The sequence below is a fragment of the Ipomoea nil genome, unplaced genomic scaffold (assembly GCF_001879475.1).
Source record: "Ipomoea nil cultivar Tokyo-kokei standard unplaced genomic scaffold, Asagao_1.1 scaffold3087, whole genome shotgun sequence".
NCBI lineage: Eukaryota > Viridiplantae > Streptophyta > Magnoliopsida > Solanales > Convolvulaceae > Ipomoea > Ipomoea nil.
Genome location: NW_017619515.1, coordinates 609,925 through 629,269, shown reverse-complemented (window position 1 = coordinate 629,269; position 19,345 = coordinate 609,925). Strand labels below are relative to the sequence as shown.

Sequence of the window (19,345 nt, the reverse complement as noted above, 5' to 3'; positions counted from 1 at the left end):
AATATATAAAATAATATGATTTGTTTAACAAAACAGTATTACGAAACACAAAATATTAAACATTATCATTAAATAATACTCATTTATTTTTTAATTAATTTTTTTAAAATCACTTTTAACAAGTCACTACCATAAATTTACCATAAAAATCTTTTTAATTCTTGTTACAACGTAACCCATCCCCCTTATATTTAGAGAACTATGTCTAACCCTAACTGACAAAGGAACACAAGAAAATTAGTATAAATTACATATTCAATTATATAAGAATGGCATCATACTTATTTTCAGCAACATCAGATGTGCCAAAATATATATAGTAATGAAAGCAAATAGCAATAGTCAGTCACAAGCATCATATCATTAGTATAATTGGTTGTGTAGAAATTGTTTAAATCCCATCAAATCACATAAAAAGATAACTAAATAGCACATGAATCGAACCGAATACTCATAGAGAGACCAAAATTCTTAAACTCACATAATCCTAAAAATTAAGATAGAAATATATCGAAACAAGTAAAATCCCGTAGGAGAAATTCTTCAACAAAGTTGTCCACGGTATATTCTTCTAGTTCTTCGGGCCGATATCCTTGAGGGCACAGATCTGCTCCTCACCCATGGCAGACATCACAGACACAACAAGGTCCTTCCCCTCACCAAATCCATCTTTGATCTACACAACATAGTTAAAAGCATAACAGTATTTAGGCACAAATTCTCCGTAACTAGCTACATTTTTAACAAAACTATCCATCGGACCCTCACTCAACGAAAATATTAACTCAAGAAAAATTACACACGGATACAAAAATGATATCTATTCATCAATAAATACTTGGTTCTAGCCGTAACAATAATAGCAATACAACTTAAGGTACCTAATTGTAATGTAATATTCACTAACCTGTGTAAGCAAAGATTCATCAGTTGGAAGCCTAAGGTCATCCTTAGTGTTTCCATTATCGGTGAGCAAACTCACCTGCAACATTTAACAAACAGAATATTACTTTAAACTCGCAATGAGGATTTACTAAAGCAAGAGAAATCAGTCTAGACATACAAATCCATCCTCTGAGATATCAATAAGCTGATAATCTGTACGGGAAACATGGGGAACCTGCAATTAAGAATTAAGAATTAAAAATTAAGGTTAGAATTAAGAAACCAATTTTAGCACATCATAACTTGGAGGAACACAAAACAACAAAAATTATAGAGAGGTGCATACATCACAATTGTGAGAAGAAGGAACAATATCTTCAAGCTTCTTAGCAGTGAAGATATCAATCGCAACAAAGTGACACTTGGCATGACCGTGCTTGCCAGTCTTAGATGTGGAAACCTCCACAACCTGTAATAGACAAAAGGATTAGCCCATAGCATAACCCAAGAAATTATTGAGTTAACACAAGCACATGATGAAAATGTTCAGCCTAAGTATGCAACCAAACAGATCTTATGCAATGCCCAAAAGAGTCCAAGTTGGTACAAGTTGTTCACAAGTTCAACTCCGAGTGGGAGTTGCCTATTAGACTTGGTTTTGAGAAGGTCAATTATGAACAACCTAGGTTGATTTACCTTGCACATGGTGCAAACAATCAGGTAGTGTCAAACCCAAACCATACAAAAAAATATACATATTAACCTAACAAATAATTTTCTTACTATTACTATTTTCTGTTGTTTAAAAAAAAAAAAAAAAAAAAAGAGCAAAGTTTGTATCTGCTCAAAGCTAGATACTAATATACTAATAACAGATTACACCAAATTTTGTTAACAAATGTAGCAGCACACAGTTATAGGTCAGATTCAACTCAACCAATATTCAATAGCTTCACTAAACCTTGGGCTACACTTCCATATATTCATAATAGAAACCATTCAAAATATACTAAACTCCCATCTACCAGGGATCTAACAAGTAGTAACAAAGCTCAAAGGGAACATTAATTCAGAACTAAAAGCAATCTACCATGCCAGATCTAAACACAAAAGGCAACCGCAGTTTCAGATTCAAACAGACAACTAAACAAGAAAACCGCTACAGCTCAATTTCTTTCTAGAATCAATCGCTTCAAAACAAATTAAATAGGTTTCAATTCTCCAAGAACTGAGGATATCAATTCAAATACAACTACCACAACTACATACTAGTAACATAAACAAATAATACAGCACAAACTTGAGATCTATAATCAACAAAATTCATACAAAATTCATACGAAATAAATAATATGTAGAAAGAGAGACCTTGCAGGGACGATTCTTGATGACAATGTAACCGTTCTTACGGATAGTGCCAGCCTGCTGAGGATAAGTCTTAGAAGCTCCGGCGTCGGCCTTGGACTCAAAATGATGCTCCTCGTCCGACATGTTTTCCGTGCTAAAATCCGGCGACGAAGGTAGAAAAACGTAGGAAGTAGGGGCGAGGAGGCGATGCAGAGTATGAGCACGTGTTCTCTTTTTATATACTGTCTCCAGTATTCGAGGTTGAAGAGAATAGGGTTTTCGAAATCAAGTAGAACACTACAAGAGGTGCATATCTGGCCGTTGGATCTTGATATTCCTTTTGCCCTTTGATTCTGCGTAGAAATGACGCAGGCAATATCCGACTCTAATAAGCGCACATCAAATATTTATTTTGGTCCCACAATTTTTTATTTTTTATTTTTTCACTTGTTTTTATTAACATTTTTTATATATTTTTATATTGAAACATAAAAATCAATATTAGAAATTCAAGCTTGACTTGAATTAATTGATGGAACACCAGAAGTTATATGCACAAAAAAATCTTTTTTGACATATTTTTAGGCTGGGATTATCTCAGCCAATCTCCCCTTTGCAATCTCATGTAGCAAATCCAGGTTACTATTTTCATTTTTTTTTTTTTAAATTAAGAGGGATTTAAAAATTTACAATTTCAGCAAATTTGAAAATCTCTGAAAAAGCTGCCGCGGCAAAGCTGTTGTATTTTTTTTATTTTTTTTCCTTTTACTTTTTAATATTTTAATATTATTAATAATATTATTTTAATATGTTAGGCCTACTTTTAAAAGTTAATTAGATTTGTAAAGATATAGTGTGAATAATAAATAATTGCCAATAAAATGAGGTAGAAGTGAAACTCATTTTTTAAAGTGGAAATAATTTACAAGGATAATGTTATCTCTCCCAAACCTTTTTTTGACATCTTTTACATTTCTCAATTAAAACTCTTTTGTTATTTTCTCTTTTATCTTACTAGTATTTGCCATGTGCGATGCACAAACAAAAATTTATAAGTATTGTTGTAATGTTATTATATAAAACAAAATTAATTTTATTGAAAATGTAAATATAGTTTAAAACAATAAATCTGACAAAAAATGCATTCATATTCCTAATCTCATTTGCAATAATGATTTTACAAAGTTAAACGGACAAAGAAAGACCCGGACCACCTCGTGGTTTACAAACAAAAAAAATAATGATCTTACAAATCTATTAATATGCATTCACATTTGGGTGGAAAATTTTTTTCCTACTTGATTTTATTTTACCTAACTTTCTTTATAAATTATTAAAACTAATCAAAATTACAAACTATTAAAAAGTTAGTATATATATATATATATATATATATATATATATATATATATATATATATAAGTTTTAATATAACAAATGTTGGGCTAATATATAATTACATTTTTAAAAAATTTATGGGCTAAACCTGTATATATATTGCTGCAGCCCATTTTTCCAAAGTCCATTTATACTTTTGGAGGGGAAGCTAGGATTTTGCTTTATTATATATAAAGATTATTTATTCATCTTTCTCAAACGACTTCTTCACCGTCAAACATCCTTTTTCATCTTCATTCGAACTCTGGGATCACTTGAATGGTTACATAATGAGCCCAATAAAGTTATTTATACTTTTTCCATCTCATTCGAACACTGGGATCACTTGAATGGTTACAAAATGAGCCCAATAAGGTTATTTATACTTATTTCATCTCCTCATCAGACGGTGGAAATTTATTTGATCATATGACTATGATTATATTTCTAGAATCCTCTCTAAAATTTTATATAGTCATATGCGTTCTATAATGTTTTATAAGATACTATAAATCTCTACACTTTATACACACACATCAATCCTGCACATTCTTATCTTTGAAGTTGTATTGAGAAGTCGTTTAGAGTATTGAAGAAGGGATGAAAGATATTCCGTACTTGCTAAAATGTCGCAATTAGTGTGGAGACCCAAATTAATGTTATTATGATCACATTTGCACTACATAATTATATTCGGAAGAATTCGCAAGATGACATGATGTTTAATGTGGTTGAGTAGTACCCAGATTACATACCGCCCGATGAACTTCAAGATTCAAGTAGTAATATCTCCATCAACAAAAATTTAAGTGAGACATCTATTGAGATGGAAGAGATTTGCAACAATATTGCTACCACATTATGGGATGCTAGATCATGATTATACTAATAGTTGGATAAGAAATTATTATGCTAATAGTTTAATTTCAAAATGTTAAATTTTAATGTGTAAACAAACCTATTTAAATTTTATGAAGATGTCTTTTTAGCCTTTTTAGATTTATCAACTTATCAAAAAAGTTAATTTTACCAAATATTTTTAAGCATAATCAACTAGTTTAATAACTCTTCATTTTTCCGTTTATAACTTATAGCTTTTCAGGTAGATTTGTCAAACATGGACTACACTAAAAATATTATATACAACATGCTCGATTAAAAATATACTGACAATAATATAACTCATACAGTAACATTTTAGTACGATAATATGCTCCACTAACTTGACATTTTCTTTTGGAGCTATTTTGTTCTAACTCTAATATTAAAAGATTCAAAGCAAACACCAATAAATTTAAAGAAAAACTGACACTTTTCTTCCTTAAATTACGAAAAAAGTATTAGTTTTGGACCATCAATTATTTACAAAGTAACTTTTTTTTTGGGTTCTTCAAACTATCATAAAATTGACTTTTTAACTCAAATGTAATAGAATTAAGGGATGAAAATGATAACAAACCTAATTGAGAAACAAAAGAATGTTACTCCGTATTTTTCTAATATACAAAGTGTAATTTATTTTCTAAATTTGACTTTTATTGTTCAGTTTAAGTTGTATTGTACTTTTTACATAATTAAAGTATATATTATTTGAGTTAACTTTGCATAAAATTCAACTGAGAAATTTGATGGAATGAATAAAAATAAAAATAACCTATACAATTTGTAATTGAATTATAATAAATAATTTTTTAATAACTATATGATGGTATGCATTGATTAGTCACTTTTTTTGTAATAACTTACAAATTAAAAAAATAGATAAATCAATATATAAATAATATTAATCTAAAAGTAAAGTGAGTTATGCAATCATGCAAAGTTCATTTTCTTTATATCTCTACTTCTTGTTTAAACCAATCACATTAGACAAAAGGTGCAAAAATCATTTTCCAATTAGAATACCATTAACACTAACAACTAATGACATGATTTCAAGAACCCAACCACCGAAAGTAGAGTTTACTGGCAACTTTCCATGTTGGGGCACTTTATCCTTTGCAATACATATACATATTTTTCCCATAAAGGGAAAAAAGAAAACATATAAATATCTAAATCATTTCATAGCAACAAGATTAATTAAAAAAAAAAAAAAAAAACTTGAAACTGTACCGACAATTTGAATCTAAAAGCATTGGCTACGATTACACAGCAAAGGCTAATACATATGACAAATTTACAGTGTTGGAATCACAACCTTAAACAATGTGCCTCCAAAGAAGAAGTGGAAACACGGTTGCATTTCAATTGAAAATGGGAATCACAACATACAGCTTTACAGCAGTGATATAATATTCCTCTACCTGTTCAACAAATGGAATCAAGGGCCCGATTGCGTTTACTTCAATTATCTTTCATTCTCTGTTTTCAAATGGCAAAAATGTAGAAATACACAAATTTACTATTCTCGTTACTCCATAAAAATTTGAAAGTTTCTTTAGTTAATAACCGTATCCTAATTGTTCACCCACCCTTTGGTTAAGTGACCGTACTCCAAGATTGATTTCCAAATGGAGAATGAGAATTGCAAGCAAAAACCAACATTTTCCAGAGTGTAAGAGTTTCGTTGGTGATCAACCTCAAAAAAATAAGGGCTCGATTCCTCCTACAAGGTAAATTCTGATAATTCAAATGCGAGATTGTAAGCACTTGATTTCAGAGTCATCTCAGTCATGCGGTGCCAACAAAAGGTGACTCGCTTTGAAAGTTCTCGACTTTGTGTATAAATATCTGTGGTAGCTCTTCCCTGTCATGAGCAGAGTACAGGTTTTTAGTTATTTAAACATTTCTAGTATAGGAGAAAAAGGAACACCTATTTAGACAGCTTGAGTGAGATTCAATGCAAAAAGATTTATTTTCAGCATCCGGGTTTATAAAGTGGATTGTCCATTTAGCACCAGATTCTAGGCTAACTAAAATATTGGAATAAGGGTAAAATAAGTCATCGAGGTACATGTGAAACTGCAATTGGACCATCCAACCCAAAAAAGAACCGCAATTGGATCATCCAACTCAAAAAAAAAAACAAAAACAAAAACAAACTGCAATTAGATCATCCAACTCAAAAAAACTGCAATTCGAGATGAAAGTGGGGGCGGGGGCGGGTTTTTGTTTTGTTTTTTTTTCCTTTTTATAATTATTACTTTTTAAAAAAAAAAATTATTACAATGAATTTAATTTTTTAATTTTTTAAATAAAATAACCACCACATCAGCAAAGACCGAGTAAACAAGTCATTTTAGGTTAAACTGCATGATTTTGTATTGTTCAGGGATCCAAATGCAATATTTTTTGAGTTGGGAGTAGTTCGAATGCCTATTTGACCCTTAATCCTTAAATATTTATAGCATACAAGGAATGAAACACTAGTTTCGGCAGATGTTCAATGCTAAAACCATCATATTCAACCTCCAGGTTTATAATATGGATTGTCCATTGACCACCATATGAAAAAGAATAATGAATTAAACAAGTCATTTTTGCAGACAACATTTGCAAATAATACTTGAGAGCGTTAATGTGTCTAACCTTTCGCCAGCTTCTTGGTAAGTGTAACTCGATGCAACAGCTAAAAGGAATCCATCATGGTTGTATGACAAAGAAGCAATACTATTTGGATACCTTGAAAACTGAAAACAAGGGGGGGAAATAAATCCGTACAAAATCATTCAGGATCATAAATTATGTCAAACAAAATGTAGAACCACATGTAAAGGTGTATGATAACGAATAGAAATAACAGAATCGAATTGGAAAGGAAGCTTAACATAGCATATTAGCATGAGAGGCACACAATTCTATTGTAATCAAATAGAGTACCTCAAACAGTCGCTTCTTGTAGCAAGCATCCCACATAATTACATAGCCCTCATTATCACCCGTTACAAATGAACCACTATTTCTGAAAGAACGAAAATGGCACAATCAATTTAATTTCTGTTGTTCAGAAACAAGAAGTTGATGATACAAAATACTTACAATGGACTAAACGCAATGTCATTCACTGACTCCACACGATTTCTTCCGTCTGTTCCCTTTGGATGGCATCGGAAAGCATATCTGAAAAACAGAAATAAATAAATTCAGAAGAAGAGTTTTGCAACCTGAGACGAGTTTAAACCCAACAAATAAAAATAAAAAAGTTGCACAAAGTAAATTGGTTTGTTTAATGAACTCATACTAACCCCTTATCCAAATTGGATTCACAGATATACTCCAAAGCAACCCGTCCATCGACTGATCCAACCACAAACCCTGCATAAATGGACTACTCAACTTAAAAGTTGACAAAAAGAACAATCACATTCAGTAGCTTAAAGATAAAACTAAAATTGACTTGAAATTTCCTATAACAGTCAACCGTATGCAAAATATATATATATATATATATATATATATATATATATATATATATATATACAAGTTGAAAGGGCATTGGCTTATATTGTGCCAAATTTGTCTCCTGCTACAAAGAAATATGCACATAATAAACTGAAAGCCAAACCAATGCGCAAATGCGCAATACTTATCAATAAAACAGGGGTAAGTTGCACATAACTAGCATGACTACCCAACCAACTCCCCCACTCATAGTCTACGTTGGTAACACAATTGATGACCTATCTGTCCATATTGTATTAGAATGTTGTCATAATACCTTCATAATGAAGAATAGGGCGGACACATTTTACTCGGATATCTTTCTTGTGAACCGATTTTCTAAGAGAACGGAAGTCATAAATGATTACAGAGGAATCAATAGCAACCATCAAATTGAAGCCAGAGAGATACATAGACTTTGGCTCTGATGTTAGATTGTTCAAGTGTCCAACGGACTTAGCTGATTGTGCATCCCAAAAGATTATATTCTTATCCCAACCAGCAGTAATCAATTGACCTACACAAAGCAATGAGAAGTTTACCAAAGTAAGATAAGACAATCAAACAAAGAAAAAATCCAAAGAGCAAGCATAATGAAATATGGTAGCCCTAGCCACTGTACCTAAAATAAAATCACTTTAACACATAAAAAGATTGGTGGTACAAAAATTGAAATATCCCAGTACTGGGAATTTTATTTGCAATACGGCTTACATGTCTCAGGAGAATACTCAACAAAAGTTGCCATATCATCATGATTCCCTATTGTTGATTTATGTCCCGAATGCATATCATACCTAGCAATTTTCCAATACAAAATGTCACATTTCCATCACTCAATGCAATCATACAAGCAAATTTGAAGATGCAAGAAAGGAGGCTTCTTATACAATTCAGAAAACCCAACTAGTCACTCATTAGAGGCTCATTACTGCCAGCAGAGAAAACAGAACAACCGAGCTCAACAAATTGAGAATATTTTAAGAGAAAGGAAAAAGATTTGAGATAACTCGAGTGACAAACCTGTGAATAGAACCATCAGAAGCAGCACTAAAAGCCACGGAATCATTTTCAAGACAGCAATCAAGAAGTGCAGCTTCCCCTTGCGATTCCAACCTCAGCTTTGAGCTTTCAACATCGTACAACCGAAGACTCTACAAGCATTAGAACCACAAAATTTGTAAGCGCCAACATTCACAGATGCACACAAATATTCAACAATATACTGCATATTACTTACAGTATTCATGAAGAAATTCTACAGGCATTAGAACCACGAAAATTGTAAGCAAAACAGAAATGCAGCATTCACATGGGAACACAAATATTCTACAATACACTGCATATTACTTGCACTATCCCATGAAGAAACTCTACAAGCTTTAGAACTACAGAAATTGAAAGCACAACAGAAATGCAGCATTCACGGTGTGCACACACATTCAAAAATACTGCATATTCCTTACATTGTCCCATGAAGAAATGAGAAGATTGTTGGAACGCGGAGCAAATCGGACCCTCGAAATGGCGTCTCGGAGCGGGTTTTCGAGACTCAAAGGAGTCGCATCCATAGCTGCTCAGAACTCCAAAGCAAGCTTGCTGAATTGAGTCTAAGCCCTAAAATTTAGGTGGAGGGAAAACACGGGGAATTCAGAAATAATTTAAATTTAATTTAAACCCCTTGTTTTTAAAATAGTACACCTGAAAGCCTTGATGTCAATAAAAGGTTTTCTTTTTCCCTCAATAGGGTGAGCGAACTGTCTACATAGCTGACTGAAAAGCCAATTGAAAATTCCACAATTTTTTTTTTTATTACAAGGGAAAGAAATATTCACATTTACAAATACTTTAACGTGATTCGAACCCAACACCTCCCATGTAGAAAGCAACTTGATACCAATTGAAAATTTCACAATTAATAATTAAAAAATAAATTAATTACTAAAATGGTCACTTGACTATAGTGAAATTACCAATTTGGTCCTTGACTATTTTTTTTAACCAATTAAGTCCCTCAACTTTAAAAAATTTAACCAATTTGGTCCTCCGTTAGTTTGACCGTTAGTCAACGATTAACTTTGGACCAAATTGGTAATTTTGCTATAGTCAATGGACCATTTTGGTAATTAACTTTAGGGGTGGACAATTCGATTTAGTTTTCTCGAATCGAACCGTACCAAACCAAACCGAAGTAATATACCAAACAACCGAACGATATTGAATTCTTATATTAGACTTTGGATATGGACTATGTAAACATCATAACACATAATATAAGAACTTTTGATAACAAACCATAAAGAAATCAAATAAAACATTTACAAGAGATACCCATGAAAATATGAGCTGAACGACAGAGCAAGCAGTAAGGGACTTGGATTTACTTTTTATTTATTTATTTATTTATTATTATTATTATTATTATTATTATTATTATATTTTAAAAGAAATCAAATTGTATTCGGTTCAGTTCAATTTTTTACCGAACAATTCAGATTGGATCGGATTTTTTATCGAACTGTTCGGTATACAAGAATTCAATATCGTTCGGTTGTTCGGTATATTACTTCGATTCGGTTCGGTACAGTTCGATTCGAGAAAACTAAACCGAATTGCCACCGCTAAAGTTAATTACCAAAATGGTCTCTTGACTATAGAGAAATTACCAATTTGGTCCCAAGTTAACCGTTGACTAACAGTCAAACTAACGGAGGACCAAATTGGTTAAAAATTTTAAAGTTGAGGGACTTAATTGGTTAAAAAAAACAGTCAATGACCAAATTAGTAATTTCACTATAGTCAAGGGACCATTTTGGTAATTAACTCTTAAAAAATCAAATGAATAACAAATAATTCCACAATTAATAAATAAAAATTCTCCTTTCAAAATAAGTAATTAAAAATTGTAATGTGCAATACTATAAAATTCCAAATCAAAAATAAATAGGTAAACAAAATGTTTTAAAAATAATTTAATTTTTTTTTAAACATCGGAGATGAAGAAACCTTCTTCGTCTCCGGCCATGGAGACGAAGAAAGTTTGTTTTTTTTATAAATAATTACTTCTAAATAATTATTTTAAAAAACTAAAAGTTAAAGGACCGATTTGAGAAAATATCATAGTATGAGAGGACCATTTCAGGAATTAACTCTTTCAAGACACGAGCCAGAAAATGTTATAATGGGAGGGACTAGTGTCCTCGGAAAAATTGTCCCATCATGGGGTTTAAAAGGTTCGCCACTTTCTTTGAAGAATTGTCTCATAGTGTGACTTAATTGAATTAATCTTATCATGCAATATACGAATACTAATGCAATACATAAAGAGTTAATTCGGATGACACTAGCAAACCTGGCAAATTATTATATGGACCATGGTCCATACAATGTTATGTGAACCATAACAAAAAGTACATTTTTAATATACTAAATGTACATTATTTTTATACTGAATGTACATTATATAATATAATGTACACTCAGAACAAAAATAATATATATCCCCTGTATACAATATACATTATTTTTGTACTGAATGTACATTATTTTCTAGTAGACAAAATATAGTCCACACAACTTGTGTGGACCATGGTCCGCACAATAATAATTGAGCAAACCTAACTCTCTTGGATGCGAGCCATAAATGTTTTGTCAATCTCAATTTTCATCTCAACCTCAACAGGAGATTCCAACACCTCATCAATCCAGTCGCATCTCCTTCTCGGTGCAAGTCTCACAAGCCTATTGAAAATTGATTGATATAAGATTAGACTAAGATTGATATAACTTAAAAGAGTTTGAGGTAATTAGTGAGCGTACTATTAATATAATGCTAAGGTTAAAAGGACAACGATAAGGTGAAAATAGTGCACCATGAAATTAAAACTAATCTCACAATGCTAGCTAGAGATACAAATATGAGATACCCAGTTGTCATATAAAATTAAGGGAAAATCAAACTTTTGGTCCCTCAATTAGTACCCCATTTGCAATGTTATCCTTGCTTTCCAATTTGGACAGTTTTGGTCCCTCAATTAGTCCGACGTTAGTCAATTTAGTCCTTCTGTTAGGTAATCATCCTAAACTCCGTTTACAACATGGGTATTATAGGAATTTCACTTAGCCTTGATTATATTAGCTTAGTTCCTTCCCGTTGTGTCTGCCATTTCTTCCAGCACTACTTGCAACCCTAACCCGTTGGAAGAGGAGCTACTCCAAGCCATTTCATCCACCACTTTCTTCAACCGTAATCTTAATGTCTTCAAGCACAATGGAGTAAGTAAACCGCACTGTTGTTGTTCATTTGTTACCAAACACTAATTTGGTTTAGAGATATAGAGCTTGTCCATATTAACATGTAAGTAAACTGCAATGGAGTAAGTGCAACAAACAATCCTTATTTGTACTTGCAATGAGGTTTAGAGACCAGAGCCACACAACAAGGGTATAGAGTATCAAATGATGAGAGGACTTTACCAGGCCCCATTTGGTTTCTTGGACAAAGGAAAGAACAAGAGAGGGGATAAGATTTGCAATCCCTTTCTCTCAAGTTTGTTTGAGACGAGCCATCATACCCAACTGCAATGTCGAGCACTCGAGCATAGCATGCCGCAGCAGTGGATTGCAATTTTACTAGACTAGTAATAAAAGGGTCACTTTGCCCTCCGTTCCCACTAAAATTATTCCCTATGCACTCTTGTGGTACAAATATTTTCATCAAACTTCATTAATCCCATCATTAATCTAATGTTTATCTGAATCCTAATTCAAAAGCCCAGGAAATGAATAGATATTTCAATCTCATCTTTAAACCCCAAAGTCCACAAATAAAACATCACTTGTATTTCAACCAAACAAAGGAGTGAGCAGAAATGCAAAGTATTTCATAATTCAGCACATAAAACACCAATTATATAAATGAAATCCACAGAATTCAGATGATCAGATCACAAACTAAACTGTGCCTGTACATATAGATAAATACATAGTGAGAGATAAGAGGTTTACCTCTGAGAGGGAAGGGTAGATTTTAGTATCAATGGCAGCCATTGATTCAGTCAGCTGCGACTTGCGGGCGTTGAGAGAGGGAAAAAGTGATCTATGACAAGAAATTCAGTGGTGCGTGTGTGGTGAGTCGAGGAAAGATTCAAGAAGCTTAGAGAATAGAGAGTGAGAGGATGGTCAGTGGTCGATCGACGTGCAACAAATAATCCTTATACCATGTAAGTTGGTCCAAGTTGTTGGCTTGGTAACCTGTAAGGTTCCAAGTTCAACTCCAAGTGGGAGTTGCCTATTAGACTTCTTGGTTTTGAGAAGGTCAGTTATGAACAACTTAGGTTGATTTACCTCGCACATGGTGCAAACAATCGGGGAGTGTCAAACCCACACCATACAAAAAAATAAACATATTAACCTAACAAATAATTTTCTTAATATTACTACTTTTTCTGTTGTTTTTTAAAAAAAGCAAAGTTTGTATCTGCTCAAAGCTAGATACTAATATACTTACAACAGATTACACCAAATTTTGCTAACAAATGTAGCAGCACACAGTTATTAGGTCAGATTCAACTCAACCAATATTCAATAGTTTCACTAAACCTTGGGCTACACTTCCATATATTCATAATAGAAACCATTCAAAATATACTAAACTCCCATCTACCAGGGATCTAACAAGTAGTAACAAAGCTCAAAGGGAACATTAATTCAGAACTAAAAGCAATCTACCATGCCAGATCTAAACACAAAAGGCAACCGCAGTTTCAGATTCAAACAGACAACTAAACAAGAAAACCGCTACAGCTCAATTTGTTTCTAGAATCAATTGCTTCAAAACAAATCAAATAGGTTTCAATTCTCCAAGAACTGAGGATATCAATTCAAATACAACTACCACAACTACCTACTAGTAACATAAACAAATAATACAGCACAAACCTGAGATCTATAATCAACAAACATGTAGAAACAAATTCATACAAAAATAAATAATATGTAGAAAGAGAGACCTTGCAGGGGCGATTCTTGATGACAATGTAACCGTTCTTACGGATAGTGCCAGCCTGCTGAGGATAAGTCTTGGAAGCTCCGGCGTCGGCCTTGGACTCAAAATGATGAGCTAAAATCTCCGGCGACGAGGGTAGAAAAACGTAGGAAGTAGGGGCGAGGAGGCGATGCAGAGTATGAGCACGTGTTCTCTTTTTATATACTGTCTCCAGTATTCGAGGTTGAAGAGAATAGGGTTTTCGAAATCAAGTAGAACACTACAAGAGGTGCATATCTGGCCGTTGGATCTTGATATTCCTTTTGCCCTTTGATTCTGCGTAGAAATGACGCAGGCAATATCCGACTCTAATAAGCGCACATCAAATATTTATTTTGGTCCCACAATTTTTTATTTTTTATTTTTTCACTTGTTTTTATTAACATTTTTTATATATTTTTATATTGAAACATAAAAATCAATATTAGAAATTCAAGCTTGACTTGAATTAATTGATGGAACACCAGAAGTTATATGCACAAAAAAATCTTTTTTGACATATTTTTAGGCTGGGATTATCTCAGCCAATCTCTCCTTTGCAATCTCATGTAGCAAATCAAGGTTACTATTTTCATTTTTTTTTTTAAATTAAGAGGGATTTAAAAATTTACAATTTCAGCAAATTTGAAAATCACTGAAAAAGCTGCCGCGGCAAAGCTGTTGTATTTTTTTATTTTTTTCTTTTTACTTTTTAATATTTTAAATTATTAATAATATTATTTTAATATGTTAGGCCTACTTTTAAAAGTTAATTAGATTTGTAAAGATATAGTGTGAATAATAAATAATTGCCAATAAAATGAGGTAGAAGTGAAACTCATTTTTTAAAGTAGAAAAAATTTACAAGGATAATGTTATCTCTCCCAAATCTTTTTTTGACATCTTTTACATTTCTCAATTAAAACTCTTTTGTTATTTTCTCTTTTATCTTATTATTTATTAATCTTTCTCAAACGACTTCTTCACCGTCAAACATCCTTTTTCATCTTCATTCGAACTCTGGGATCACTTGAATGGTTACATAATGAGCCCAATAAAGTTATTTATACTTTTTCCATCTCATTCGAACACTGGGATCACTTGAATGGTTACAAAATGAGCCCAATAAGGTTATTTATACTTATTTCATCTCCTCATCAGACGGTGGAGATCTACTTGATCATATGACTATGATTATATTTCTAGAATCCTCTCTAAAATTTTATATAGTCATATGCGTTCTATAATGTTTTATAAGATACTATAAATCTCTGCACTTTATACACACACATCAATCCTGCACATTCTTATCTTTGAAGTTGTATTGAGAAGTCGTTTAGAGTATTGAAGAAGAGATGAAAGATATTTCGTACTTGCTAAAATGTCGCAATTAGTGTGGAGACCCAAATTAATGTTATTATGATCACATTTGCACTACATAATTATATTCGGAAGAATTCGCAAGATGACATGATGTTTAATGTGGTTGAGCAGTACCCAGATTACATACCGCCCGATGAACTTCAAGATTCAAGTAGTAATATCTCCATCAACAAAAATTTAAGTGAGACATCTATTGAGATGGAAGAGATTCGCAACAATATTGCTACCACATTATGGGATGCAAGATCATGATTATACTAATAGTTGGATAAGAAATTATTATGCTAATAGTTTAATTTCAAAATGTTAAATTTTAATGTGTAAACAAACCTATTTAAATTTAAAACTATTTAAATTTTATGAAGATGTCTTTTTTAGTCTTTTTAGATTTATCAACTTATCAAAAAAGTTAATTTTACCAAATATTTTTAAGCATAATCAACTAGTTTAATAACTCTTCATTTTTCCTTTTATAACTTATAGCTTTTCAGGTAGATTTGTCAAACATGGACTACACTAAAAATATTATATACAACATGCTCGATTAAAAATATACTGACAATAATATAACTCATACAATAACATTTTAGTACGATAATATGCTCTACTAACTTGACATTTTCTTTTGGAGCTATTTTGTTCTAACTCTAATATTAAAAGATTCAAAGCAAACACCAATAAATTTAAAGAAAAAGGGACACTTTTCTTCCTTAAATTACGAAAAAAGTATTAGTTTTGGACCATCAATTATTTACAAAGTAACTTTTTTTTTGGGTTCTTCAAACTATCATAAAATTGACTTTTTAACTCAAATGTAATAGAATTAAGGGATGAAAATGATAACAAACCTAATTGAGAAATAAAAGAATGTTACTCCGTATTTTTCTAATATACAAAGTGTAATTTATTTTCTAAATTTGACTTTTATTGTTCAGTTTAAGTTGTATTGTACTTTTTACATAATTAAAGTATGTATTATTTGAGTTAACTTTGCATAAAATTCAACTGAGAAATTGGATGGAATGAATAAAAAATAAAAATAACCTATACAATTTGTAATTGAATTATAATAAATAATTTTTTTAATAACTAGTAAAACTTATTATTACTATATGATGGTATGCATTGATTAGTCACGCTTTTTTGTAATAACTTACAAATTAAAAAAATAGATAAATCAATATCTACTATCTACTATCTACTATACTAATAAGAGCCCAAGAGAGTTAGGCCTAAAATGGGTAGAAAATGTGTCCGTCACAGATTTTAATCAAATGAATGGCTCAGATTGATCAGATTTTAATTTTTTCTTAATATTTACTAATTTATCCTTAATGAATATGATTTTCCGTTAACTTTTCCGTTAAATATTACCTTTTCCGTTAATTTCTGTTAGTTCACCGTTAACTTATTCATTGATTTCAATAAGAAAGGTCTTAAGTTTGAAGTTCGAACCCCATCCCAATCAAAGTTGGCATATTTAGTACTTTATTTTACTTTTATTAAATTAAATAATAATTTAGTAGTTACAACAAAAAATAATACATATGCATTTCGATCTTTAATTTAGAATTATGTATCTATAATGTTTTTATTCAAAAAATTTATTTATTATCAATAAATTAAATAAGAGAAATAATTTCATTAGTTATATTGTCTTTGTTTTTCTCCAATATAAAAATTCTTTACATTCAAATTTATCAATTGATTATATTCGCTACATTGTCCCTACAATGTCTTTATTAAAAAAAAAATTATTCATTATCAATAAATTAATTAAGACAAATAATTTTATTATATTATATTATCTTTATTTTTCTCCAATGTAAAAATTCTTTAAATTCAAATTCATCAATTGATTATATTCACTACATTGTCTATTATCTTTTTTTGTACACTATTTTTTTAATTAAATATCAAAGTTATAATACAAAATAATGTTATATATTTATTTATCAAGTATTTTATTAATACCATGAAAAAAATTAAGAAAAATATAATTAATAAAGTTAATAATATTAACTACTTGAGAAATTTGTTGACAAATAGAGTATTCAAATTACATAACAAATTGAAGTGAGAACTATCTCGTAATGTTCTTGTTTGACAATCAGTAGTGTTAGCGTTAGCGGATTATATTAGCTTATTTGACCAGCGAATTATATCAACGGTGGGTAAAAAGATATTTGAAAAAATTAGCTTTTTAGATTAACATGTAAAATGACCTAATGGTATACATAATAATAATAATAATAATAATAATAATAATAATAATAATAATAATAATAATAATAATAATAATAATAATAATAATATTAATTGTTTTAAAAAAAATAAAAATTAAGCCAATCATATTAACTAGTTTGGGAGATTTATTTACAAAAAGAGTATTCAAATTACATAACAAATTGAAGTGGAAAACTACCCCACAATGTCCTTGTTTGACAATCAACAATTAGCTCTTCAATATTAGTATATATTTAAAATTTGAGTAAAAGACATTTTTGGTCCTAGAATTATAGTGGCTTGAACAATTTTAGTCCTTTATAAAAAATTTTGCCATTTTATGGACAGAGTTATTGTGGCGAGGACATTTTTGGTCCTCCGTCTATATTTCGATGACATTTTTGGTCCTCCGTCTATATTTATGTTAGATAACCATACGAGAGAGGGGCAATTACGTCAATTTAGGCTATCTCCTTCTATCTTATTATATCAGTGTGTGTTTGGCGGCTTCGATTTTCCTTCTATCTATTTGATTAGTAACCTGTTTGGCGGCTTCGATTCTCCGGCAATTTCTTCGTACAACTGCACCTTGGACTCTCCGACTCCTTCGAATTATGACCGAGAAGAAAACAAAACACACATAGATATAATAGATAGAAGGAGATAGCCTAAATTGACGCAATTACCCCTCTCTCATACGGTTATCTAACAGAAATATAGACGGAGGACCAAAAATGTCCTCGCCACAATAACTCTGTCCATAAAATGACAATTTTTTTTATAAAGGACTAAAATTGTCCAAGCCACTATAAATTTAGGACTAAAAATGTCTTTTACTCTTAAAATTTTATGCCCTAATTTTTATTTGCTCTCCCTTATGTCCCGTATTTAGTTTCAACCATACCTATACAATTATTTTATTGGCAATTATAATCAATCTTGACTATATTATCTTGCATTTGTAAACTTAAAATTACCTTTTCAATTATTTATGCATGAACAATACTAATATAATCCTGCCTTGATATACTTTAAAGTACTTATTAAAAAAATATATTGGGCATTATCTCAATCGCGCAATGCGCGTAAAAAACTAGTATAAATAATATTAATCTAAAAGTAAACTGAGTTATGCAATCATGCAAAGTTCATTTTCTTTAATATCTCTACTTCTTGTTTAAACCAATCACATTAGACAAAAGGTGCAAAAATCATTTTCCAATTAGAATACCATTAACACTAACAACTAATGACATGATTTCAAGAACCCAACCACCGAAAGTAGAGTTTACTGGCAACTTTCCATGTTGGGGGCACTTTATCCTTTGCAATACATATACATATTTTTCCCATAAAGGGAAAAAAGAAAACATATAAATATCTAAATCATTTCATAGCAACAAGATTAATTAAAAAAAAAAAAAAAAACTTGAAACTGTACCGACAATTTGAATCTAAAAGCATTGGCTACGATTACACAGCAAAGGCTAATACATATGACAAATTTACAGTGTTGGAATCACAACCTTAAACAATGTGCCTCCAAAGAAGAAGTGGAAACACCATTGCATTTCAATTGAAAATGGGAATCACAACATACAGCTTTACAGCAGTGATATAATATTCCTCTACCTGTTCAACAAATGGGAATCAAGGGCCCGATTGCGTTTACTTCAATTATCTTTCATTCTCCGTTTTCAAATGGCAAAAATGTAGAAA

The 19,345-nt window shown here is 31.1% G+C and overlaps 1 protein-coding gene across 1 annotated transcript; it reads right to left on the bottom strand.

Moving 5' to 3' along the window:
- Positions 1 to 339: 339 nt before the first annotated feature.
- Positions 340 to 14,308, bottom strand: LOC109166094 (mitotic checkpoint protein BUB3.3-like). Its single transcript, XM_019314984.1, has 16 exons — positions 14,004 to 14,308; positions 11,610 to 11,733; positions 9,459 to 9,609; positions 9,016 to 9,146; positions 8,707 to 8,789; positions 8,270 to 8,509; positions 7,797 to 7,866; positions 7,591 to 7,671; positions 7,432 to 7,513; positions 7,141 to 7,241; positions 6,289 to 6,358; positions 2,254 to 2,517; positions 1,232 to 1,354; positions 1,064 to 1,120; positions 908 to 982; positions 340 to 676 (listed from the first exon to the last, which is right to left on the bottom strand). Exons 3-16 carry the CDS (start codon positions 9,561 to 9,563, stop codon positions 572 to 574), a joined length of 1,587 nt encoding a protein of 528 aa, XP_019170529.1. The 5' UTR covers positions 9,564 to 9,609; positions 11,610 to 11,733; positions 14,004 to 14,308; the 3' UTR covers positions 340 to 571.
- Positions 14,309 to 19,345: the final 5,037 nt, after the last annotated feature.